The 27,797-nt window shown below is 40.0% G+C and overlaps 1 protein-coding gene across 4 annotated transcripts; it reads left to right on the top strand.

Moving 5' to 3' along the window:
* Positions 1-96: 96 nt before the first annotated feature.
* MTERF3 (mitochondrial transcription termination factor 3) lies at positions 97-27,465 on the top strand. 4 transcript variants are annotated; one of them, XM_032609753.1, is made up of 9 exons: positions 97-378; positions 526-1,140; positions 3,056-3,393; positions 4,703-4,855; positions 9,645-9,834; positions 14,017-14,164; positions 14,546-14,617; positions 16,024-16,185; positions 27,191-27,465. In XM_032609753.1, exons 3-9 carry the CDS (start codon positions 3,069-3,071, stop codon positions 27,383-27,385), a joined length of 1,245 nt encoding a protein of 414 aa, XP_032465644.1. In that variant the 5' UTR covers positions 97-378; positions 526-1,140; positions 3,056-3,068; the 3' UTR covers positions 27,386-27,465. The 4 variants fall into 4 exon arrangements, with proteins under 4 accessions (XP_032465644.1, XP_032465647.1, XP_032465646.1 ...); XM_032609756.1 differs by lacking the exon at positions 526-1,140; XM_032609755.1 differs by lacking the exon at positions 526-1,140 and having other exon boundaries at positions 97-495.
* The last annotated feature ends 332 nt before the right edge of the window (positions 27,466-27,797 follow it).

The following is a 27,797-nucleotide window of genomic DNA, read 5'->3' as shown; positions in this document are numbered from 1 at the left end:
GGTCGCGGCGCCGCCAACGCAGCCTCGGGCGGGGGACGCCGCTCGCCCGGCCCCGGCTGGCGTTGGAGGACGGGCATCTCTAGGGACTCGCGGTGGCTTTAGATTCTAAGTGGAAGATTCTGGAGGGAGGCGACGCGCAGGAAAAGGGAAACTGTGGCCCTTGGCCGGCTCTGTCCCCCGCAGGCCGCCCGCTCTCCCCCCGCGCAGCCTCGCAGATGGTCTGGCCCACTCCGGCCTCAGCCCACGTGGGCTAGGGAGCTAGGAGCAACCGGCGGGCGGGCAGACAAGTGGGCTATCTGTTCTGCGGGGCGGTTCGCGCGGCCCGGCCAGTCTGGTGGTCCCTGCGAGAAAGACCACGAGGCATAGGCCTCGCCACAGGTAAAGCGGAAGCCGCCGGAGCGCGAGGGGCGTGCGCCCTGCTGGGGTTCGGGTCCGGCCCTATCCTGCTGTAGGCCCCGCCCGGGGACCTCTTGGCCTTTAGGTCTTCAATTAAGGGTGAATAATTTCGTTTTGTTTTCTTGGCAGATGAAACGAAAACGCAATCATGTTGTTTATTCGCGCGCTTTGCGGAGGACGCGGAAGGAGGGCCAGCATGTCAACGGCCTTCCTCCGGAAGTTCGGTTGGGGAACTAAAATGGCCTAGGGAGGACGTCAATCAGTAGATGAGAGGCCCCTTATTACGAAGCCATCCTCCCACCCACCTTTCATCTCCTGATTTCATTTATTAGCCTTACACAGGTCGAAATCTTGAACCCTCGCCAAAGAATATTTAAGTGCCAATTCCTATTCCTAACGAGATACTAAGGCACGCAGTTGAGAACTAGTATATGACATATTTTAATGGACTTCAGAATTATTACAGGTTTTTTTTCTTTAACTTTAACCTTCCTGATGAAAAGGGTCGTGTTAGAGAGCTGATCACGGGGGTAGGGCTTTTATACACATGCGCAGATGCTTTACCGGGTTTAAATACTGTGTAAGCAGATGAGCTAACCGTAGTTGCAACTGATCCATTTCCATCCATAAAACATTGGAGCAGTGCAAGGCTCCGGGCTAGAGGGAATAGTCACTGGGAGGGTGGATCCAGAGATGAGACCCAGCCCTGCGCTCGTGAACGAACAATTAATCAACTGTTAAGAGGTATACACAACAATGAAATGATGATGTAGTGAAGATAGTGTGCTTGTAAATAAAAACAGAAGGATAAACATGAGTTGTTTGCATAAAGATCTTTTCATGAATATGGATAGAATTCAAAAGCAAATCGTTCTAATGTGAGAGGAGTTTTAATTTGAGCCTTACTCTAGAGGCTTCAGAGTGGGTTTGGGATTTCAGGAGTTTGCTTTAAAGTAGGACATCGCTTAGGCAAACTGAGAAGTCAGAACACTTTGGGGCTTAAGAATCACCTCATTGTACCCGTAACCTTTTTAAAAAGTTGTCATTTAAAGAATGGTTATTGAACCCCCCATCACGGGCCAGTCATTGTGCTGGATCACGGTGAGAAACTTAGTCTTAATGCAGCATAACAGGTCTTCTGGCTTCCAGCTCAATGCCCTTATGACATTGCTGTGCAGAGAATGAATATTGTAGGATTGAAGGGAAACACGGCAGATTTGGAGACTCATTTCCCACCAAAGTTTAACAAAAGTCACCTATCCCACAAGGCTATTTATTGTAAATACTTTTTTCCTTTCTAAGATCATTTCAGAATGACAGTGAGACATTTCACTTTTATAAATTCCTTTCAGGAGACTTCCCTAAACCACAAATCTCTAAGGGGAGGTTAGACCCTCAAGCATTTATCTGGTCTAATTCAGAGCATAAAACAAGCTGAATTTCAGTATAGAGAGAAATCAAAAAGTTGTATGCAACAGTTAATTCAGAATTCATTTATGTTTGGTTGTGTAATCAATAATAATATTGATGATGGCTAACATTTGTTGGGCATTTTGCATATGCTGGACTCTATGCTGTATTTTATATGGATTGTCTTACTTAATATAAAATAATATGCACCAAATTTATCCTTTAATTAAGCTGGCTAAATATAAAAGTTCTTTCCTGATAAAAGTCTCTTTTAAAAACAACTGCTTTTTCGGTCAAAATACACGTATATTCATTGCTGGTTGCTTATTATTTCTGTCTGTTCATTTTGCTTATTAGTTTTGACCCCTTTTTTTAAAAGCCTTTTTCTTTTTCCTACAAACAGAATTTGGCAAAACTGGTTTTGTTCAATTGTCTTTTGAGGAGCAGCTTTACCTGTGTAATAATAGTGCTCAACCCTGAGAATGAAGCAAGAAACAACCTTCTAGATAGCAATGATAATATTTTATGATTCATTTAAGACTAAGTAGAATTCTTCCTGTTTTTATTTTGTGATTAATGTACATACATAAAATGCATCTGAATAATTCAGTGTTATTTTTTTTTTTTGCGGTACTTGGGCCTCTCAGTGTTGGGGCCTCTCCCGTTGCGGAGCACAGGCTCCGGATGCGCAGGCTCAGTGGCCATGGCTCACGGGCCCAGCCACTCCGCGGCATGTGGGATCTTCCCAGACCGGTGCAAGAACCCGTGTCCCTGTCCCCTGCATGAGCAGGAGGACTCTCAACCACCGCGCCACCAGGGAAGCCCTCAGTGTTATTTTGATCAGCAATCTTCTTAAACGTCCTTCAAACCAAATTTCAAGAGCACTTAATTGCATCACCTGTTTTCTTTAAATATTAACAGGTTCAGCTGTAATTTGAACATTTACAGATTTTTGTTTTAATTGTTTTTCTTACGCCACTGATTTTGCTTTTTGTTTTTAAATTGCAAAGTGTATCTTTATTTTTCCAGTTCAGAAGTTTCTGTCTTTTGGTTTGTAACTGAAACTGCCTTGTTTTGGGCTTTTCCTGAGCTTAAAAACATCTGACTGCTTTAGGGATCTAAATTTATTAAACTCCTTTTAATTAGAAAAAAATAATTTCCAGTTTATCTTTTTGTTGTTTGAATACTGTTTTAAACATTTAAGTAAAGTACGTTTCTCTTTTTTGATAGTTATGTATTTCTTTTGTAGGACTTTAAGAAAAATGGCCCTGCTAGCCCAACAGATACCCAGATGGCTCAACTCAATTAAGTTGAGTAGCTTCCTTACTGCTATGCAACTCAGAAAATGTTTTCCCAGAGCAGGAAAAACATTGTTGCCTGGCTTTTTTGCTCAGCCTCAGCTGTCCTCTGACGATTGCTTTCTCCGGTCGGGGTTTAAGACTTATTGGACTTCCTCTGTGTGGAATAGTTCCCAGTCTACCAACTCAAGTAGTCAAGAGATTAAGTGCGCCCAAAACACTCTGCTTCCTTCTGTGAATGAGCCGTCACAAAAGATACCCAGCTTTGATTCTGAACTGTCTCTAGAAGGTAATTTTCAAGTTTCAGAAAATTCCCCTTTGCCCCACTTCGGTAGATTGAACGACTACCTGTTTACATTTTGTTGGCCCATTTCAAGTCATACTTTGTGCCAGGAGAGAAAAAGAACAATGCCGCTTCTATTCATTTGCTTCTATTATGCCTCTATTTTACTGACTAAGGAAAAAGTTGAGAGATTAATATGTATAAGAATGTTTTATAGCTATGAATAACACTTTCTAAGTTCGTTATTTAGATTCTTTAAATAAATTTTTTTCTGGTGGTAATTAGGTTTATTAGGATTTAATTTACCCTATTCTATATACCTAGTTAGGGTATAATTTTACCCAAGTAACAGTCCTCCTTTTTGGGTATACGGTCTTACGAATTTTGACATAATGCTTTTAGTTGTGTAACAGCCATCACAAACAACATATAGAACAAAAAGAACAACAAATAGCACACCCCAAAAAGCGCCCTCATGTCGTTTTTTTTAGTCAGTCTTCTCCCTCCTGTGCTTCTTGTTCTAGGCACATTTCTATGCAAGGAATATTTCACCGTAAATGAGATAATATTAGGTTAAGTAGAAGACGAAAGCAAGCAAGCTGGGGGTAAGGGCAGGGAGGGGAGGCTGGCTATGAGAAATGAGAAAGGGTAGTGATTAGAGACCAAAAATAGAATAAAAAGTCACAGCCCTGATTCCTTAGCCTAAGGTAGGTTACAGTTACCAGCATCTTCTATACTTAAGCGTTTGACTTAAGACAAACCAAACCTCAGACTCAAGGCTGTACTAGAGAGGTCACGTCCTTGGCAAAGGATTGTAGGTGATAGAAACAGAATCATAGAAGTCCTCTTACAGACATATTTGAGAATAACTTGGAGGAGAAGGGGTTGGATCAAAGTGAAGACACTTCAGGATGCGATGACTTGAACCCATACAATTCAGGCTGGTATGTTGTACTTTTGGCCAACTTAACAAGCTGTGGTAAACTCGATCTCTTTCTCAAAATGTACTTGAAGGTCGGTTGGTCTTTAGCATTCATACCTGTTGATTACAAGTGAAGGAAAGGAATTTTGTACAGGATTTCACCAACAGATTTCTTATCTTCGAGGAATAGTAGTTGATACCTCTAAATTAGAGTCTTAACCTTACCTCTTAGAAGGTAGAAAATATATGGAATTTTGAGATGTTTAATTCAGAAATGATGCCAAGATTCAAAAAGAAGCAAACTAGGCAAGAGGCTGTCTTTGTAGAAAGAGCTTCAAGTGTACAGATTGGAGAGCTAACTCTCTTCTCCTTTTCCATATCCTGGCTGCAAAGGACTGGACGATTTGCCTCCATTGTCTCCATTGCAGCCAATTTCCGAGGAGGAGGCTGTTCAGATTATTGCGGACCCTGCACTGCCCCCATCTTCATTCACACTTCGAGACTATGTGGATCATTCTGAGACTCTGAAGAAGTTAGTGCTTCTAGGTAAGTCTGAGTAACCAACACTTATTTTATTGCCTTACTTTTTTTTTTTTTTGCGGTACACGGGCCTCTCACTGTTGTGCCCTCTCCCGTTGCGGAGCACAGGCTCCGGACGCGCAGTCTCAGCGGCCATGGCTCACGGGCCCAGCCGCTCCGCGGCATGGCATGCGGGATCTTCCCGGACCGGGGCATGAACCCGTGTTCCTGCATCGGCAGGCGGACTCTCAACTACTGCGCCACCAGGGAAGCCCTATTGCCTTACTTTTAAAATTAGCATTTTTAATCTTTATCAAAGTACATACACATGCATAGAAGTCAAATAGTGGGAAAAGGCTTCTAGTGAAAAACCGCACTCCCAGCTTCATCCTTCCTGACTTCGCAGCCCATTCCCTAGAGTGTCTACTTTCCTAGCTCTTTCTGTTTGTGTTTAACCTCTAAATGTGCGTGTAATTGCTTATGGTACTGTTGCTTGGTTCATCAGTTTTAGACATCAGTTAATCTCTTACATGTACACATACTTTTCCCTTTCATTCTCTTCAATTCTCCCAATAGGCTGTATTAACAATGTTGAGGTTAATCATTAGTCACTGATTTCATTATAATTCTAAATATTGCTCGACTGCTGTCTAGGAAGTGTGCTATGATCGTTTTCCTTCCTTTTCAACCTTTCATTTTCTTGGAGTTAACAATTGCTTTGTTTTTCATTTGATTAGTTTTCTTTAAATTTTCCTACAACTTCCAATGGCCTCTCAGGACAGTTTTTCCTACAGTCACCCCTATCGGATGATATATTACTTCCATTTCCCTACTACCCTGACCTTCCTTCTGGAGCCCGCTGTCCTCCTGATGTGGACGGTTTCTCTCTAGGCCTGCTCCATAACTATCTTAGCTTGTCGACTGGTAGGATGCTCCTAGGTCTGGATGGTTGAAGGCAGCCAGGAGATCTGCCTGCAAACTTAGGTTCGTCCTCTTATCAATATTTTCAGTCTAGCACCTTATTGCTACTTTCTGCTTTTCCCATTATTTCTGGACCTGGCACTTCTCTTATTTGATTTTCCCAGATGAGAAACCTCCTTTGGGGGATTGAGAGGAACAGGATGGGCAAGGAATTATCTCAGATCCACTGCTTCTCTCATTGCTTAATCACTGCCTTAGTTTTCAGTGAAAAGTTAGGAGCTTCCTGGCTTGATAGTCTTCCTTTCAGCAGTACTGCCCTGGTAATCTCTCTAACATTAGTGCTCTTTCTAAAATGCGAATCTGCCTATGTCAGTGACCTACGTGAAATCCTTCTAAGCTCTTCCTGGTCTGGCCCTTGCTTAGCCTTTCAGCTTCACTTGCTTGCCACTTCCCTCCTTTTTGTTGGCCAGGTCTGACAACTGGAGAACTTAACTCAGGTTCGAGTAACTTCCCAAATGTCTTCTCTGACCCTCCAGATAGAGTGACCCTCCTCTGGGCTCTTTGCATCACCCCCTGCCTACCTCAGTCCTGGCAATAATAACACTATTATAATTGTTTACTGATCTGTCCTTGTGCAAGTTACTCAAATGTATAGGGAATGGCCTTCGTTCTCAAGAAGCTTCAGGTCTTCAGGAGCATCTAGATACACATACATAAGAATAACAGGGGCTTCCCTGGTGGCGCAGTGGTTGAGAGTCCGCCTGCCGATGCAGGGGACACGGGTTCGTGCCCTGGTCCGGGAAGATCCCACATGCCGCGGAGCGGCTGGGCCCGTGAGTCATAGCCACTGAGCCTGCGCGTCCGGAGCCTGTGCTCCGCAACGGGAGAGGCCATGGCAGTGAGAGGCCCGCGTACCACAAAAAAAAAAAAAAAAAAAAGAATAACAAATCCAAAAATGCAAGGTGAAGTGATAAATTCCACACAGAGATACACATAAAGTGTTCTGTGGGTTCGAAGGAGAGAGAAAGATGACATCTGCTGCAGGCATGAAAGCTCAGGGCTTTCCCAGCCCTTGTGAGAGGTGCTACGGGTAATGCCAGATAAACATAAGACCCATGTGGTCCCTACATTTAAATAATTCACAGTATACCTAGAGCTTTGAAATATGTTTCAGCCACTCCTTCATCTGTATGCTGATACTTCAACAGCACGTCTTGGCAGTAACTTAAATAACAGTACCCTAGAGGAACCATGATTGCATTGTTAAACAGTATTTTTGAGGACTCAAGTGTCCTGGTTCTTCTCTGCTTCTCAGATCTGTTTTCTCCCTTTCTCTGCTTGTTCTTTATCCCAGGAGGCTAACCTCTGCACTCGGCCTCCTTTGCCAGCTGGCTTCTGGGCAGCTTCAGCAGTGGGGGGCACTTGTAGGAGAAGAGGGAGGGCAGGTGGGAGTTGTTTTCCCTTTTCGCTCCCAGCCTTGGGTCATGGAACTGCCTTGTTCCATGGCAACAGCTCCTACTGAGCAGCCCTTTCTTTATAGCTTCCGGCTCCCTCTGGGTTCTCATAACACTCTTTCCTCCCTGTCCCTTTAGCGCTAGGGATGCCCTTGTTTGTTCCCTTGACTCTGCTCACACCACTGTACAGAGTCCCTTCATTAAAGTGTTTTTCATTTGAACTTTCTAGGACAACTGCTGTTGCCTGCCAGTCCCTGATTGATGCACTAAGTATGTGTGACCATAACTGAATACAGTGGTAATTATAGTTACTGAACTGATGGGGTAAAGCCAACTTAGGCTGTGGTCACCTATAAGTTAGAATCATGTATTATTCATTTTTTATATCCGCATAAGTGCCTGGTCCCATGAGAGGCATTCAGTGACTATTTTTTCAAGTTAATGAAATCGTGAGTAAGCCCAAGTATTTGTGCTGACAGCAGTGTGCTCTCCTGGTGAGATTCTGCTCTCTTGTTGCTGTTAAGAAGCAGCTTTTCAGGAATTCGATTTCAGCACAGTCAGGGTGTGACGGCTCATGCTGAGTGAGGCACTTCAGCGCATGTCATCTGTAATATTGAGTTAAGTTTGGAGTCCGAACCCTTTATGTTATTTTCAAAGCATCCCTTGCCACATTTATCACAGAGTTTTGGAACTAGTTTCTATCTTATTTATCCATCCATTGAATAATTTAATTTATTTTTCTATTAGTATTATTTTTAAATTATAAAAGAATTACATCTAGTTGTTAAAAGTGCAGACTGTTACAGGAGAAAGAACTCTTCCCATCTCTACATTTCTAGTTCCACTTTCCAAAGGTAACTACTGTCACCAATTTGTTGAGTACAAATTTTCTACCCAAATACATACATTACCCCACCTTTTTCTATGCAAATACATGTATTACAGAAAGCCATACAATGGCTTGTGTAGTCATACTTAATATTATTTTTAAAATTCTGTGTCTTCTTCTAGTAGCTTTAGAGTGGTAGTACATATGTAGATTCTTAATCTATCTGAAATTAATTTTTGTATCAGACATAGAAGGAATTATTATTTTTCAAATATATAGCTAGAGGTCCCATTATATTTTAATGAATAGTCTATCTTTTCCCTCATTGATTTGAAATGTCCTTATTGTATACGAGATTTGTAGTTCCTCCCGGATCCGTTTTTGGTCTTCATTCTGTGTCTTCATTCTGTGTGTATGTGTAATCTGTTTTTCTGTTCATGATCATCTTATATCAATACCTGTTTTAATATCAAGAAATTTGGGTTTGGAATTATATTTGGATCTAATAATACATGGAATTATAATTTATTTTTCTGGTTGTAGACACCATTAAAAAACAGTGCTTTTATTTCATTGTTTTTATATTTAAGACTGTAAAGTTTCATCTAGAAATCGGTTTGAGAGTTACATTTTAACCTGAAGCAATATTTTTAGCAATATAAAATTTAAGTCTAAACTAAAGTTTTACATTATTTTCAAATGTTTATTTTAAAGATAAGGAATAGGCCTTTCCTATTCGTGTTTAATTTTTAAAAATCAGGTAAAAGGAAAAAAGCGAGAGAATAAAATGCTTAGTGTTAATGAGAGTTTTGAATCAAGGGTTACTTTGATTCCCTGCCTAATTAACGTGAACATCGAATTATATCCATAACCAAAGTAAAATAACAACTTGCTTTCTCCCCCTTCTTAATCTCTCCTGTCCCTTGTCTCATTTACTTAGATTACCTAAGATTCTAAGGATATGTGAAGGTTGAAGGTGGTATACTTTCTGCTTCATTTTGTACTTGAGGGCTGTGTACGTTCATCTGCTTCCTGCAGACATGTCTTGAGCTCCTTCAAGCTACTTGTCTTTATGTTAATAAAGCCCTGGAGAATACAATGAGTAAGACACAGGGTAACTTTTATTCCTTCTGTGGAGGGGATCAGAAACAAATTTTTAAAATAATGCTTATAATTAAAGAAATGATAAACTTCAAAGAAAGTAACAATTCATAGGGTTTGTTACCCTGCAGAAATTACCAGTTAAGCAGTTACTGTGGAGATCATTAGGGGCTCATAAGCATCCTGCAAACAATATTCAAGAAACCATCGGTGAAAATGATGATCCTAGGTCAATATGACGTAGTGAATTTGTTTTGGGTGGAAATTTAGCCCCAAATGCACTGTTTTCCTTTATACATGGCTTTGAAATAAGTACTACATTTTTAAAAAATTTATTTTTATTTCTGCAACCAAATTAGTTTAAAAATATTTAGAAGTTTCTATTGGCCTGTCTCAGGTCTCCTTGGGATGGGTTGTTGATCTCCATCAGTAATTTCTTGTGTTTCTGTGCATAAAGTTTAATGACTCAGCCAAGCAGTTATCTTCAAATGGTGTTCGTAATTTATTACAGGAGTGGATTTATCCAAGATAGAAAAACATCCAGATGCAGCCAACCTCCTTCTGCGACTGGATTTTGAAAAAGACATTAAGCAAATACTCCTGTTTCTTAAAGATTTGGGCATAGAGGATAACCAACTGGGAACATTCCTGACGAAAAACTATGCTATTTTCTCTGAAGACCTTGAAAATCTTAAGACCAGGTAGGGCTTTTAGAATGATTTTCACATAATCCTAGAAGTGGCTATGAAGAAATATATGTGTAAGTTATTTTTTTAAGTCTCAGCAGCACAAGAATCTACTGAGGTAATTAATGAATGTGAATGTCATTTTTTTTGTTATGGACCTTCTTTGATCAAAATTAAGTATCTAAATCATTTCTTTTGTTCAACTACCCATCATTATTTTTATGATTTCAACTTAATGCTAAGTCAATCCTTTGGAAACTGGGATAAGTTTTTTTAAAAATCCATTAACAATGGCTAAATTATCTGATAGTACACTTAAAATTATGAAAGGCTGATCTTTTCTGTTGTTCTTTCTGGACAATTTTTGATGGTAGACATTTGACCTTGTTTTGGCAAATATTGTATAATTTGCTTAATCATTTCTGTCTATTTTGGTTTTTCCTTTTTTTCTTCTTTAAATAGCACTCTTATAAACATCTTTGTACTTCATTCAACATTCAAAGAGATAGTATCGATCTGTGAGGTACGAATCCTGCTGGGCATTGGGCACACCAGAGAGTGAGACAGAGTCTGTGTCTCATAAGTTCACATCTTGGATTTATCATCACCCCCACCTCTCACGTAAATTAGGTCTTCCCAGATTGCCTGAATGAGAACACTGTTCACCCCGCTGCCCAGATCGGAAATACTGGTGTTAACTTTGGCTTCTCTTCTTTTATCATCCACATCTAATAAACTGCCAAGGCCTGTTGGTTCTATTTTTATTGCTCTCAAATCAGTCAATGCATTTCTCTGAATCTTCACTTTGAATACTTTACCTCAGGTCCCCATCATTTCACGTGAAGAATACCGCAACTGTCTCCTAACTAATCTGCCTCTAATCTTCTCCCCCTAGACTATTCTCACACCGGTTTCAGAGAGCTTTGCAGTTCCTTGAACTATCAGAGTCTAGTCTCTGAACTAGGAAAAAAACAGAACAAAAAAACCCTACATTTCTTATATTGAATAGTTTGAACCCTTATTATATATGCAAGGCACTTAGATAGACACACTCTCCCCCTTCATGTGACTTACAGTCTGGTGTAATATAGACAGGCTATTACAATACAGGGGAGGGAAAGAATGATTCTAGGAGGCTCAGTCTGACATGTCTAGCTCTGCTCCTCCTGACTGTCTGGAACACTCATTCTCTCCCCATTTCAAAACCAACTTGCCCTTTTGCTCAAGATTTAGTTCAAGAAAGAGTACATACCAGGAGGTGGAGATCATTGGGAACTGTTTCAGAGGCTGCCTACTGCACCATTATTATTAATATCTCCATTTTACAGGAGAGGCACAGAGAGGTTAAATAATTTGCCCAAGATTACCCAGCTAGTGTAAGTGGCAGTGGGATTCAAATCCACTTAGTCTAACTCCAGAGTCCTGGCTACTACACTGTACTGTCTCCCTACTTTTAAATCTATGAAGGAAACATAAGCTTAAAAGCAGCTTAAGTTAATTTGCTCAAGATCACACATGCTCCTAACAATTAAAGAATACTCTCATGTAATAGTATAGTCTAATGTTTCCTAAACCTGGCTGACTGCCAAAGTAAACTGGAGCATTTTTAAAAGTTACTTGGAAGTTTTTAATAGGTAATTTACCACATGTACTCAAAAGGGTATACAGTGAAAAGTAAGCTTCTCCTGGAAGAGGCAAAGGTATGATAATCTTTTTTGAACTTACCTTCTGGCTCTGGTATGTACAGCAGTCTTATTTTCTAGAATTTCTATAATAGCACTGATCGCATATACTTGTTTTCTTTTCAATGAAGAGAATTTGAAATGTATTAAAAAGTTGGTTGATTCTTTTTAAGAATTTTCAAATGAATAATCTGCATTTAAGTTATTAGAAATTTTCTTTCGGCTGGGCCTTATATCTTAATTTTTTATTGGAAAAGTTATCACAGTAGATAACAGTTTCAATAATATTTTTATCAGATATTGATCTTTCCTGTGTCCAAAACAAAGGAAAAAAATGGTAATTCTCCTTCCCAACCTACATATTCCTATCCCTTATCAGCCTTGCAAGACCCATCTATGGAGGCAGCTACTATTATCAAGTTTTTTGTTCAACTAGCTAAGAATGTTCTATCATATACAAGCATGTATGTGTATCTATGTATGCACATACACAAGAACACATGTACATACAGTATGTAGCATTTATGCATACCATTCTGCACCTCACATTCTTACCTTAACTCTATGTTGGAGATAGTTTTTATTGGCTCTGCCTATTTTAACCCTTTTATAGTTTATACTGTGGATGTGTCTAGTCCCCTTTTGGTAAACATGGTGGTTGTTTCTGGCTTTACTATCACAAAGAAGCTGCAGTGACTCCTCTTATATATACATCATGTCACATATTGGTGTATATCTGTAGGATACATTTCTAGACGTAGAAGTTCTAGGTCAAAGGATATATGCATTTATAATTTTAATAGATATTGACAAATTGTCCTTCATACAGGTTTTCCAGCTTACACTCCCACCAACAGTGTACAGAAGTGCCAGTTTCCCTGTTTTCCACACTAATACAGTGTCATAAAACTTGATGATTTCAGTTCATTTCATAGATGAAAACATTACCTCACTGTTTTGGAAATGATGTTTGGAGCATCAGATGTTTGGAGGATCTTTTCTTTTTTTGAGGATCTTTTCCTATGTCGAACTTCTGTTTACATTTCCTTTTCTATAAATTAGAAGTGTCCTTTGCTATTCTTAATTGGGCCTTTTTCTTTTTTTGGTAAGCATTTTTTTATATATTAACAAAATTAGTTCCTTCTCTGTGACATGTTGTAAATATTTTCCCAGACTGTCACTTGTCTGACTTGGTTGATGATTTCTTTTTTGCCTTGCATTTAAATTTTGTATGTAGTTAAATTTATCAGTTTTTTTTCTCTCATTGCCTCTAAGGGACTGGTTTAAAGGGGTAATAGTCACTGAGTATAAAATATAATAAGTTCCAATATATGGTATAAAAGTATCGTAGTCATTAGAAGTAGGCATACCTGAGTTCAAGTTTCAGCTCTGTCATTAATTAGCTGGTGGTCTAAGACAAGTTATTTAACTCCTCTGAGTGTGTTTTTTCAAATGCAATGTGGGAAATTTACCTGGCCCACAGGGGGTTGTTTTGTTTTGTTTTTGTTTTTCTGATGAGAATTAAACAAGATAATGTCCAGGGATATTTCAGGCATTTAATTAAACTGCCTTTTACTATGTTTATAGATTTAAAAAAATCAATAATGTTATTTTATAGTCAAACTTCCTGTATTTTGCTACCTTACTTTGTTTCCCAGAAATTTAGCAGGAAACTTCTCAGTTGTTAACAAAATACATATTGAAGGACCGCAGTAAAAATTATTTATGAAAATACATTCTCGGGGCTTCCCTGGTGGCGTAGTGGTTGAGAGTCCGCCTGCCGATGAAGGGGACACGGGTTCGTGCCCCGGTCCGGGAGGATCCCACATGTCGCGGAGAGGCTGGGCCCGTGAGCCATGGCCGCTGGGCCTGCGCGTCCGGAGCCTGTGCTCCGCAACGGGAGAGGCCACAGCGGTGAGAGGCCCGCGTACCGCAAAAAAAAAAAAAAGAGAGAAAAAAAAAAGAAAATACATTCTCAGTAAATGTACTAAAATTAAAAATTCCAGGAATTCCCTGGCAGTCCAGTGGTTAGGACTCCACACTTCCACTGCTGGGGGCCTGGGTTTGATCCCTGCTCGGGGAACTAGGATCGTGCAAGCTGCACAGCGCAGCCAAAAAAAACATTTCCTCTTTTCAGTCTTAGCCATGCTTGATGGTCTTTCTTTGTAAAAAGAGTTCTGAATCCCATCTTTTCTTAATTTGTGTGTTTTCTATTCTTATCAAAAAAAAACAAAAAAAACAAAAAACTTAAATAGAAGCTATTTCATTTTTTTCTACCAACTAATAAAGTAAGTCAGATTAACTGAAAAGGGAATCTGTCTGTTAGCGGATTTCAGAAATATTTTCTGTTTCCAGTTATAAATGGAAACCATTCTAGAGTTGGATGGATGCTTGCTTTGTTTTAACCATATTTGGGGCCATTATAGAATGTTTTTACTTAAACTTTTTTTTGGTGTGGGAATATGACACTAGTAAATATTTATCATATGTGCATGTATTTTGTTTGTTTCTCTAGGGTGGCTTATCTACTGTCAAAAAATTTCAGTAAAGTGGATATTGCACAGATGGTCAGAAATGCACCATTTTTGCTGAGTTTTTCAGTGGAAAGACTGGATAACAGATTGGGATTTTTTCAGAAAGAACTGGAACTTAGTGTGAAGAAGGTAAAGAGAAGGAGAGAATTTGTGTGTTTCCATGTCAGCTACATTTAGTAACTGTTAAATCTCATGTTTCTAACAGATACTTGGCCTGTATGAATTCTATAAATGCCTGATATTTTCTGTACAAGAATGAATTACCTTGCTAGGTTAATCATATAGCTATATCATTTTGTAATAATTCCATCAAGTTAGTTTCTTAAGTTTTATTCTGAGCACTGGTTTTTTTCCTCAAACAATATTAAGTTTATGTATTTTTGGGTTCCTTAGCATTTCTCTACTGGGTCATATTTTAAATTTTAGTTTTGTACTCCTAGTAATGCCTTGTTTTCTCCAACCTAGTTGAATATGCATACATATTAATAATAGATTGTTTTATAACTGTAGACTAGAGATCTGGTAATTCGTCTCCCAAGGCTACTAACTGGAAGTCTGGAGCCTGTGAAGGAAAACATGAAGGTAGGATGACTGTTAGTTTTTGAGAAATCAGCTTCTTTAAGTGGTTAAGTCCTCTGAAGAGGATAGATTTGCTCCCATCATCTTAAAGAAAACTAGATTGTAAAAGAAGTTATTTCTGAAAAGATAGAGGAAATGATATAATAAATATCTAGCAAGCAGTTTACCTTAGTTTATAATTTTTTCACATGTCAACCAGGTGTTACATGAGTTAGTCTCCTTGCAGACATTGATACCCATAATCCTAGTGGAGCAGGTTAGGTATCTGGATGGGACCTGGAAGCTGCTTCCTTTGCCCAGGGTGAGGGTCTGTGTCTTCGTCACCTAGGCGGGAGACGAGCTGTGGAGGCTGGAGCCAGAAGGCTTCTTTGAAGAGAGCAGTAGCCAGCATATTGCTCTCCTAGAACGTGTGCCAATTACCAGCTCTAGATCTATCAGAGAACATGCCAGACACTCCTTACTGTGCTCCCTCCAAGGGAATAGGATAGAACCAGGGGCAGCTGACTTGTTAGTATACAAAGCTGTCGGAGTATTTGAAATTATTATATTAAGCCTATTTTCTGAGGTGCCTAAAGTGTTTCATACTCGGCCGTTGAAGAAATTTTTATTGAGCGCCTGCCCATGCGCTGTGCTGGGGAGATAGTCGCTGCCGTTGTGGAGCTTACGGTCCAGTGGGGGGAATCTCCCGCAGAGCGATGAGAGCAACGGATTGGTCAGGGAGGATGGGATACTATGAATGCACACAGAGGACCTAACCTACATTGGAGTGTTTTTTTTATCATCTCTGTTTAGAATTTTGACATGTAGTTCTTCCAGAGGACATGCATAGGAGTACGCTTGGGAGCAGAGGCTCAGAAAGCACTTTGAGAATCTTGCTGTTGGTCTGTGTGGTGTGGGGCCCATACAGGTAACCTGCGCAGGCCTCCTGTGAGCACCGTTAACTCTTATTTCGTAATTACGCTAGCTCCTTTTGGTGATCTTCATGGTGGTCATCAGGCTGTGATTAGCTCATCCTCAGGAGAGGGGTTTAAAATTCAGGTTACCCCAGAAGCAGGAAACTATGAACTCGTAAGATCATTGGAATAGCCATCTCCAGATTTTTTTTTTTTTTTTTTCTTTTTTGCGGTACGCGGGCCTCTCACTGTGGTGGCCTCTCCCGCTGTAGAGCACAGGCTCCAGACGCGCAGGCTCAGCGGCCATGGCTCACGGGCCCAGCCGCTCCGCGGCATGTGGGATCTTCCTGGACCGGGGCACGAACCCGTGTCCCGTGCATCGGCAGGCGGACTCTCAACCACTGCGCCACCAGGGAAGCCCCATCTCCAGATTTTAATGTCCTTATTTTAAATTTTGAAAGAATCAATGTGTCCCCTGGCATATTACCAAAATAACTATTTCTATCTTTCTCTTAGGTTTACCGGCTTGAACTAGGTTTTAAACATAATGAAATTCAACATATGATCACCAAAATCCCAAAGATGTTAACCGCAAGTAAAAGGAAAGTTACCGAGACTTTCGACTACGTGCACAACGTGATGTGCATTCCGCACCACATCATTGTCAAGTTCCCACAGGTGAGGAGCGCATAGCTCGCTGTTCTGTAAGAGCCGTCATCGCCGTTCATCCGGAGCTGCTCTCCATGTGCACAGTCCGCGTGTGAAAACCCCTTGCTGTTTGGGAAGGAATCAGACCAAATGCAGTAGAGTTCTGAGAGTGGTATTAAGGTCACATTTCTTTTTGCGCATCTTTTTAGCAAGACCACATCTAGCAAATGCAGTAGATGGATTACTTGTGAAAAGTTTACATCTTCTAGGGCATTCATGTACATCTCCAGAGGAGAAATGAGTGATGAATCTATTTCCCTGTAGTTTGTAACCTAGTCCTCGTTCTGCCTGTTGGAATCTAACATACTCTCTTGTGCTTTTCTCCCTTTAAATTTGAAATAGATCACTTCCCTTAAAGGTCCTTTCAATTCTAAATGTACTTTTCCATTCAGTCTATCTAAATCCATTAGTTAACAAGCCATGTTATAATGATCTCCTACCAAAGCATAAAACACTTCCAGTTAGCTATCATGCGAAAGCCATAATTATATTTTCTAAGCTAATTAGACTTTTTCCTGTTCTTTACTTGGTGAATGACATTATCTGCTTGTTCACAAGAATGTTAACTTTTTGAAAGCAGATCGTGTCTGATTTATACACTGCTGAATTCCCAGAGCCTGGAACTATAATGGGCCAATTAGTAGGCACTGGATAGAAATTTGTTGAACACATGATTGATTGAATCTCATAAAAGTCATCCTTCTTTCCTATTTGGCATGTGAATAGACACTCAGTGAGTATTCATTGGATAAATGAAAGATTGAATTTCATTAAAGTGATTCCTCTACTCCACTTGCCAAATGTGTTCTTGATGTAAAGGTGGGCAAAGAACTATGACTTTAATATAACTGTCAGAGCTAGACTGCATTTGGTGCAGTTCCCTCACAAATAGTAGTGTTTATTTACCTATCATACTGCACTCTGAATGGGCCCTTAATAGAGCATTTTTCTATTTCATCAAATGCATGTGTATTCATTATAAAAAGTGTTAGAAGCCTGCAGTGGTGAAAATCTGGCTTATAGAAACATTGTAAAGTAAGTAATCTTCAACTAAAAAGCAATGACAATTAGTTTTCCACTGGGTTGATAGATAATTCAGTGACAGTAGGGCATGATAAGAGAACATGACTTGAGGATAGAAAAATCAATGAGTCATGGTCTGTATTCTTGTGGAACTCATAATCTAGTGTGGAAGACAAGTTTTTTAAATGTAATTGCTTTACATAATGTTAGAGTCTTAACAGATATTGTATACAGCTATTGATTTAATTTAGGAGAGGTAGAAAAATCGTAGAAATAATAAGTTATTGATTGTTCATTTACTGTGTGCCAGCTCTGTCTTTACTGCTTTACTTATATTGATTCATTTAATCTTCACAACAACCATATGAGGTAGGTACTGTTATTGTCCCTATTTTCCAAATGAAGAAATTAAGCATAAAAAGATTCAGTAACTTGTCCAGGGGCCAGAGCCAGGATTAGAACTGTGGCAGTCATTTTGAAAACCCATGCTCTTACCAAAGATATACTGCCACTCTAAGAAGTGACATTTGAGTTGTCAGTTGAATGAACTGGGTTTAACAGTGGACAGAAACTTTCCAAGTAGAGAAAATTATAAACTTGACTAGATGCATCAAAATCAGTTGTTTAAAAACACAGATTTTAGGCTCCCCACATCCTAGCTTCTGGGAAGCCTGGTTATAGACCTGTGGCTTCCATATTGGGAGGATTCTCAGATTCTTAGGGGTCTGGGTAGGATTGCTTTTAAAAAAAACAAAAAAAAAAACCTCATTGGGAATTCCCTGGCAATCCAGTGGTTAGGACCCAGTGCTTTCACTGCTGGGGGCCTGGGTTCGATCCCTGGTCCGGGAACTAAGATCCCACCAGCTGTGTGGCACAGCCAAAAAGAAAAGAACGAAAACAGCAACAAAAAACCTCATTAATGGAAAAATACATTAACTGACAGTGAGGGAATGGATGTAGACTTAAAAGTTTTGGCTGGAGCTTTAAAAACTTAGTGCTGTGAAACAGTTTTCTCATGCAGGTAACAGTTCTGGTTGGTACATAATTTTATGATTAATTAAAAATTGGGAAACAATTATAACTTTAAAACTATGGTTAGTTGTTTCAAAGCAGTGACCATGGTAGGCAAAGGATAACAAAAGCAGTGAGGGTAATGAACATGAGGAAACCACTAGTTCAGGAAAGAGGTTATATTCAGGATCCCCTGAAACCTTGTTTCTCCTCTTTCCCTGTGGGTTTCTGTGAAGGCAGAGCTGGAGTCTATGTTAGGACAGGAGGCGATCAGTAATTCTTAAGTTAGGGTTTTTTTGGTGTTTTTTGTTTGTTTTAATCCTTGAGAACTTAACGGATCATTGATAGGATGAAACTTTTCTGACATTGCAAAGTGGCCCCTGGTGGTCAACAACAACAAAAAAAGAGGGAGAAACTCAATCTGAGCCATGACTTTTGGACTTGAAAGATCACATAAAATCTGTGATACTAAAGTCACTTTGAACCACTGGGAAAGAAATATCTGGTCATAGCTGTATAAGTGCTTCAAAGTGTTACTATATTTAGGAAATATAGTTTGGGAGCTTCAGAATCATTTGTGGCCTTGTCCGTATGTTGTATGATAATTTTGTAAGCCGAGAGTCACTGGAAGCGTCATACTTCTAAAGAAATACATCTAAAAGCTTCTTACATCTTTTGACCAGTAATAATGCGGTAATGGGAATTTAGTTACCAAAGTGAAGGCAGAGCAGCACATAATTTGTTTCTGCAGAGGGAGTAAAAGATGTTTTGTTCCAAAAGCAAGCCAATCCCACGTTGAGTTAGCATACTATATTTTTTTGGTCACTGTTCTCAAATTACTTTAGTTTTCAACAATTGTTTTTCATAATGTCCTTTCCAAGTGATCTGTTATTTATTTTGTCTCCACTCGAATATAAAGAAAGACTCCTGGAGGTTATGTGCCATGTGGAGTGTCCCCAGTGTATCTTGATAATACAGTGAAGAGACGGACCTGAGACCTAATACTGAATGTGGGTTCATTGGGCCTTGCCAGGGAGCCTCACAGATGTCTCTTCAGCTTAGGGCTCTATTTCAAGTCTGGCCAGATCTCGCAATTCTCCCTTCTTCCTTGCAGCTGGCTTTAGGGACTTAGCCTGCTTCTGACTCCCTTTTAAAGTTACTGTATTCACTCTATTCCTCAAGAGTTTAATCCCAAGGCAGGTTCCTTTGAACGCATGAAGTCCAGCTTCATTTCATTTTGATACTAGTCAGAGGGAGCAACGGGAATTAAGAAAGAAAGAAAGGAAGAAAGAAACAAAGGAAAATAGGGAAGATTCACGGATTATGAAATCTTACACAGTTTTTGATGCCATAAACTTTGATCTCTGACCTTGGTTCTCCAACTTGGCAGGCATCAGAATCCCTTGGAGGACTTGTGGGTCCCACTCTCAAAGTGTCTGATTTGGTAGCTTCGGGCTGGAGCCTGAGGATTTGCTTTTTTAACAGCTCCTCTCGTCTCCCTGGATTAGTCTGGTCTTTGCCTACAAGGTAGCCCTTTATTATTTTACAATTGTTCTGCTTGTTAGTTTTGAGTCCCTTTTAAATCATAATTTCTTAGCAGAAGGCAAAGGATTTAAACCCTCTAGCATTTATAATAATTTTTGGTTTATTTTTTTCTTTTTAACATCTTTATTGGAGTATAATTGCTTTACAATGGTGTGTTAGTTTCTGCTTTATAACAAAGTGAATCAGTTATACATATACATATGTTCCCATATCTCTTCCCTCTCGCGTCTCCCTCCCTCCCACCCTCCCTATCCCACCCCTCTAGGTGGTCACAAAGCACCAAGCTGATCTCCCTGTGCTATGCGGCTGCTTCCCACTAGCTATCTGTTTTACGTTTGGTAGTGTATATATGTCCATGCCACTCTGTCACTTTGTCACAGCTGACCCTTCCCCCTCCCCATATCCTCAAGTCCATTCTCTAGTAGGTCTGTGTCTTTATTCCCATCTTGCCCCTAGGTTCTTCATGACATTTTTTTTTCTTCGATTCCATATATATGTGTTAGCATACAGTATTTGTCTTTCTCTTTCTGACTTATTTCACTCTGTAGGACAGACTCTAGGTCCATCCACCTCACTACAAATAACTCAATTTCGTTTCTTTTTATGGGTGAGTAATATTCCATTGTATATATGTGCCACATCCTCTTTATCCATTCATCTGTCGATGGACACTTAGGTTGCTTCCATGTCCTGGCTATTGTAAATAGTGCTGCAGTGAACGCTGTGGTACATGACTCTTTGAATTACGGTTTTCTCAGGGTATATGCCCAGTAGTGGATTGCTGGGTCATATGGTAGTTTTATTTTTAGTTTTTTAAGGAACCTCCATAATGTTCTCCATAGTGGCTGTATCAGTTTACATTCCCACCAACAGTGCAAGAGGGTTCCCTTTTCTCCACACCCTCCAGCATTTATTGTTTGTGGATTTTTTGATGATGGCCATTCTGAACGGTGTGAGGTGATACCTCATTGTAGTTTTGATTTGCATTTCTCTAATGATTAGTGATGTTGAGTATCTTTTCATGTGTTTGTTGGCAATCTGTATATCTTCTTTGGAGAAATGTCTATTTAGGTCTTCTGCCCATATGTGGATTGGGTTGTTTGTTTTTTGATATTCAGCTGCATGATTTGCTTATATACTTGAGAGATTAATGCTTTGTCAGTTGCTTCATTTGCAAATATTTTCTCCCATTCTGAGTGCTGCCTTTTCATCTTGTTTATGGTTTCCTTTGCTGTGCAAAAGCTTTTAAGTTTCACTAGGTCCCATTTGTTTATTTTTGTTTTTATTTCCATTTCTCTAGGAGGTGGATCAAAATGGATCTTGCTGTGATTTATGTCATAGAGTGTTCTGCCTATATTTTCCTCTAAGAGTTTGATAGTGTCCGGCCTTACATTTAGGTCTTTAATCCGTTTTGAGTTTATTTTTGTGTATACTTTTAGGGAGTGTTCTAATTTCATTCTTTTACATGTAGCTGTCCAGTTTTCCCAGCACCACTTATTGAAGAGGCTATCTTTTCTCCACTGCATAATCTTGCCGCCTTTATTTTATTTATTTATTTATTTATTTATTTATTTATTTACTTTGCAGTACGTGGGCCTCTCACTGTTGTAGACTCTCCCGTTGTGGAGCACAGGCTCCGGACGCGCAGGCTCAGCGGCCATGGCTCACGGGCCCAGCCGCTCTGCGGCATGTGGGATCTTCCCGGGCCGGGGCACGAACCTGTGTCCCCTGCATCGGCAGGCGGACTCTCAACCACTGCGCCACCAGGGAAGCCCCATTGCCGCCTTTATTAAAGATAAAATGACCATATGTGTTTGGGTTTATCTCTGAGCTTTCTATCCTCTTTTCTGTTGATCTATATTTCTGTTTTTTTGTGCCAGTACCATACTGTCTTGATTGCTGTAGCTTTGTAGTATAGTCTGAAGTCAGGGAGCCTGATTCCTCCAGCTCCGTTTTTCTTTGTCAAGATTGTTTTGGCTATTTGGGGTCTTTTCTGTTTCCATACAAATTGTGCAATTTTTTGTTCCAGTTCTGTGAAAAATGACATTGGTAGTTTGATAGGGATTGCATTGAATCTGTAGATTGCTTTGGGTAGTATAGTCATCTTCACAATGTTGATTCTTCCAGTCCAAGAACAAGATGTTGATTCTCTCCATCCGTTTGTATCGTTTTTAATTTCTTTCATCAGTGTCTTACAGTTTTCTGCAAACAGGTCTTTTGTCTCCTTAGGTAGGTTTCTTCCTAGGTATTTTATTCTTTTTGTTGCAATGGTAAATGGGAGTGTTTCCTTAATTTCTCTTTCAGATTTTTCATCATTAGTGTATAGGAGTGCAAGAGATTTCTGTGCATTAATTTTGTATACTGCTGCTCTACCAAATTCATTGATTAGCTCTAACAGTTTTCTCATAGCATCTTTAGGATTCTCTATGTATAGTGTCACATCATCTGCAAACAGTGACAGCTTTACTTCTTCTTTTCCAATTTGGATTACATTTATTTGTTTTTCTTCTCTGATTGCTGTGGCTAAAACTTCCAAAACTATGTTGAATAATAGTGATGAGAGTGGACAACCTTGTCTTGTTCCTGATCTTAGAGGAAATGTTTTCAGTTTTCACCATTGAGAATGATGTTGGCTGTGGGTTTCTCATATATGGCCTCTATTATATTGAGGTAAGTTCCCTCTATGCCTACTTTCTGGAGGGTTTTTATCCTAAATGGGTGTTGAATTTTGTCAAAAGCTTTTTCTGCATCTATTGAGATGGTCATATGGTTTTTCTCCTTCAATTTGTTAATATGGTGTATCGCATTGATTGATTTGCGTATATCGAAGAATCCTTGCATTCCTGGGATAAACCCCACTTGATCATGGTGTACGATCCTTTTAATGTGCTGTTGGATTCTGTTTGCTAGTATTTTGTTGAGGATTTTTGCATCTATATTCATCAGAGATATTGGCCTATAGTTTTCTTTTTTTGTGACATCTTTGTCTGGTTTTGGTATCAGGGTGATGGTGGCCTCGTAGAATGAGTTTGGGAGTGTTCCTCCCTTTGCTATATTTTGGAAGAGTTTGAGAAGGCTAGGCGTTAGCTCTTCTTTAAATGTTTGATTGAATTCACCTGTGAAGCCATCTGGTCCTGGCCTTTTGTTTGCTGGAAGATTTTTAATCACAGTCTTAATTTCAGTGCTTGTGATTGGTCTGTATATATTTTCTATTTCTTCCTGGTTCAGTCTTGGAAGGTTGTGGTTTTCTAAGAATTTGTCCATTTCTTCCAGGTTGTCCATGTTATTGGCATACTGTTGTTTGTAGTAATCCCTCATGATCTTTTGTATTTCTGCAGTGTCAGTTGCTACTTCTCCTTTTTCATTTCTAATTCTATTGACTTTAGTCTTCTCCCGTTTTTTATGGTTGAGTCTGGCTAAGGGTTTATCAATTTCGTTTATCTTCTCAAAGAACCAGCTTTTAGTTTTATTGATCTTTGCTATCGTTTCCTTCATTTCTTTTGCATTTATTTCTGATCTGATCTTTATGATTTCTCTCCTTCTGCTAACTTTGGGGGTTTTTTTGCTCTTCTTTCTCTATTTGCTTTAGGTGTAAGGTTAGGTTGTTTATTTGAGATTTTTCTTGTTTCTTGAGGGAGGATTGTATTGCCATAAACTTCCCTCTTAGAACTGCTTTTGCTACATCCCATAGGTTTTGGGTCATCGTGTTTTCATTGTCATTTATATCTAGGTATATTTTGATTTCCTCTTTGATTTCTTCAGTGATCTCTTGGTTATTTAGTAGTGTATTGTTTAGCCTCCATGTGTTTTTATTTTTTACAGATTTTTTTTCCTGTAATCGATAGCTAGTCTCATAGCGTTGTGGTAGGAAAAGATACTTGATACAATTTCAATTTTCTTAAATTTACCAAGGCTTGATTTGTGACCCAAGATATGATCTATCCTGGAGAATGTTCCATGAGCACTTGAGAAGAAAGTGTATTCTGTCATTTTTGGATGGAATGTCCTATAAATATCAATTAAGTCCATCTTGTTTAATGTGTCATTAAAACTTGTGTTTCCTTATTTATTTTCATTTTGGATGATCTGTCCATTGGTGAAAGTGGCATGTTAAAAGTCCCCTACTATTTTTGTGTTACTGTCAATTTCCCCTTTTATGGCTGTTAGCATTTGCCTTATGTACTGAGGTGCTCCTGTGTTGGGTGCATAAATATTTACAATTGTTATATCTTCTTCTTGGATTGATCCCTTGATCGTTATGTAGTGTCCTTCTTTGTCTCTTGTAATAGTGTTCATTTTAAAGTCTATTTTGTGTGATATGAGAATTGCTCCTCCAGCTTTCTTTTGATTTCCATTTGCATGGAATATCTTTTTCCATCCCCCCACTTTCAGTCTGTATGTGTCCCTAGGTCTGACGTGGGTCTCTTCTAGACAGCAGATGTATGGGTCTTGTTTTTGTATCCATTTAGCCAGTCTGTGTCTTTTGGTTGGAGCATTTAATCCATTTACATTTAAGGTAGTTATCAGTATGTATGTTCCTATTACCATTTTCTTAATTGTCTTGGGTTTGTTTTTGTAGGTCTTTTCCTCCTCTTGTGTTTCCTGCCTAGAGAAGTTCCTTTAGCATTTGTTGTAAAATTGGTTTGGTGGTGCTGAATTCTCTTAACTTTTGATTATCTGTAAAGGGTTTAATTTCTCTGTCAAATATGCATGAGATCCTTGCTGGTTAGAGTAATCTTGGTTGTAGGTTTTTCCCTTTCATCACTTTAAATATGTCCTCTCACTCCCTTCTGGCCTGCAGAGTTTCTGCTGAAAAATCAGCTGTTAACTTTATGGTGATTCCCTTGTATGAAATTTGTTGTTTTTCCCTTGCTGCTTTTAATACTTTTTCTTTTATTTAATTTTTGATAGTTTGATTATTATGTGTCTCAGCATGTTTCTCTTTGGGTTTATCTGGTATGGTACTCTCTGGGCTTCCTGGACTTGACTATTTCCTTTCCCACGTTAGAGAAGTTTTTGACTATAATGTGTTCAAATATTTTCTCAGACCGTTTCTTTTTCTCTTCTTCTTCTGGGACCTGTATAATTCCAATGTTGGTGCATTTAATGTTGTCCCAGAGGTCTCTGAGACTGTCCTCAATTCTTTTCATTCTTTTTTCTTTATTCTGCTCCCTGGCAGTTATTTCCACCATTTTATCTTTCTGCTCATTTATCCGTTCTTCTGCCTCAGTTATTCTGTTATTGACTCCTTCTAGAGTATTTTTAATTTCAGTAATTGTGTTGTTCATCACTGTTTGTTTGATCTTTAGTTCTTCTAGATCCTTGTTAAATGTTTCTTGTGTTTTCTCCTTTCTGTTTCCAAGGTTTGGGATCATCTTTACTATCATTACTCTGAATTCTTCTTTAGGTAGGTTGCCTATTTCTTCTTCATCTATTTGGTCTTGTAGGTTTTTACCTTGCTCCTTCGTCTGTAACATATTTTTTTGTTCTTTTATTTTTTTGATGGGTGGTGCTGTATTCCTTTCTTACTGGTTGTTTGGCCTGAGACATCCAGCACTGTCGTTTGCAGGCAGTTGGATAGAGCTGGGTCTTGGTACTGAGATGAGGACCTCTGGGACGCCTCACTCTGATGGATATTCTCTGGGGTCTGAGGTTCTCTGGTAGTCCAGTGGTTTGGACTTGGAGCTCCCACCACAGGAGCTCCGACCTGGAAACCAAGATCCCACAAGCTTCGTGGTGCAGAAAAAAAGAAGGAAGAATGAAAGAAAAAAAGGAGCAGTACAATATCAAAGAATAAAAAACAAAATAAAGGGCTTCCCTGGTGGCGCAGTGGTTGAGAGTCCACCTGCCGATGCATGGGACACGGGTTTGTGCCCCAGTCCGGGAAGATCCCACATGCTGTGGAGCGGCTGGGCCCGTGAGCCATGGCCACTGAGCCTGCGCATCCGGAGCCTGTGTACCGCAACGGGAGAGGGCACAGCTGTGAGAGGCCCGCGTACCACAAAAAAACAAAATAAAATTAGAAAGATAAAAAATATATTAGGAAAAATAAAACTATAATTGAAACTACTGCAACAAGGTAAAATAAAACCACAGCAGGAAAAAGAAAAAAAAGGTGTGGGGGAGGGCAGCAAGCCAAAAGGAGAGATCACTAACAAACCATAAAGAATAAAATGAAATTAGAAAAATAAAAGATTTATTAGGAAAATAAAAATATAAAAGAATCAACAACAATGAATCAGCAAGTTAAAACAGAACCTCAGTTTAAAAGAGGAAAAAATAAAAGAAAAAAGGAAAAAAAAAAAAAAGAAAACCTTGGTTATGGGGGTGGAGTTTAGGTGGGGGGTGGAACTTAGGCATGGGTGGGGTTTGGGGGGCAGGACCCAGGCGGGTGGGGGTGTGACATTTGAGTGTGGGACAGGGCCTCTGCTTAGGACCTGTGCAGAAGGGGGAGGCAGCACGTGGGAAGGAGGGCTGTGGAGTGTGGGCTTCTGGAGTTAGGAGGAAGGGCCCTGGGTGAGGGTGTGTGGGTTCGGTTTAGGCCCAACTCATTGGAGGGGGTCTCCCAGTGTAGAGGTGGGGCCCTGTGTGGGGTGTAGGGGCGGGGCTTGGACTTTGCGCTCTAAGAGGGAGGCTCTGAGGGCAGAGGGTTAGTCCTGGGAGCCCAACAAGGCTTCCCGGTGCCTAAGTGGACAAGGAAGGCACTGGCCTCTTCCCTTACGTTCCTTCACGCACCTCCCCCATCATCTACCCCAGGGTCTCCCCCGTCGCCGCTGGACCCCTAACCGTGGGTGGGTCCCGCTGGGTATAGGAACTCCTCCCCTCCCCCAGCCACCCCTCAGGGATTGCCGGTCCCAGAGGTCCAGCCTTTACTTTTGCTCCCCCTTCCCTCCCTCCCACTCCCTCAGGACCCGCGCGGCTGGACCTCCTTGGTGGGCAGAGGATCAGGCCCGGGATCTCAGCAGGTTTCTGGGGGCCCAAGTGGGCAGGGGAAACCTGGCCATTCTCCGTTTTGATCCTCTGCCCTCCCAGTGGTTCCCCAATTTCCCCCTTCCGTCGTGGGATCCCTTCCCCTCCCCCAGGTGCCCCTCAGGGGTACCAGTCCCGTCCTGCCTCCACTTCTCCTCCCCCTTCACTCCCCCCACGCCCCACGTCCTACCCGGTCGCTGGGTTTTCCTCCCGTCCCCTTAGGTGTCCGTGGTCCCCCACCGGTGCCTGCTAGGTGACCTCGTTGTGAGGAGATGCGAATTCCACATCCTCCCAGTGCGCCATCTTGACTCCGCCCCCTCAATTCTTTATATTTGTTAGCTTATTAAAATTCTTAGTCAGATAAACATTTTTATAGTTCATCTTTCAGTGCACGGTGTTTTTTAAAAACTTTCTTTTTCTTTTCTAGGTATTTAATTCAAGGTTGTTTAAAGTCAAAGAAAGACATTTGTTTCTTGCCTATTTAGGAAGAGCACAGTATGATCCAGGAAAACCTAACTACATCTCTTTGGACAAATTGGTATCTGTGCCTGATGAAATATTTTGTGAAGAGATGGCCAAGGCCTCAGTACAGGACTTTGAAAAATTCTTAAAAACTCTTTAGTTTTTGATAGATGTTAAAATGTAATAATGTAAAGTGAATGTACATATGAATAAATATATTTTAAATACCTCAAACCTCAACTGATGTCGGAAACAATTTCTTAATATTATAAATTTGGGAACACTTTTGGTAGGTGTTTCTTACAAGTTCCTGGTAAGTTAATTCATCTTTGACTCAATCAGTTCCTTCTTGGGAAGGAGAGAATTAAAATATAGCAAGCTTAGCGAAAGAGAGTCAGTTTACTAGGCTGGTGTGTTGTCCTTCTGGTGAAGATGAGAACAGTAGAAGATTTTCCTTTTTATTTTCAAAGTCTTTTAAAGGGGTTTCATCACAAGACAGCTCTATTTTCTTTGAAGTGTTAGGAGTTTCTGGGGCAGGCTATATTATCCATCTAATATCTACTACTCACTTA

This window comes from Phocoena sinus, chromosome 17 (genome assembly GCF_008692025.1).
Source record: "Phocoena sinus isolate mPhoSin1 chromosome 17, mPhoSin1.pri, whole genome shotgun sequence".
Taxonomy (NCBI): Eukaryota; Metazoa; Chordata; class Mammalia; order Artiodactyla; family Phocoenidae; genus Phocoena; species Phocoena sinus.
The sequence above is the reverse complement of the archived record's forward strand: the minus strand, read 5'-3'. Positions and strand labels throughout refer to the sequence as shown.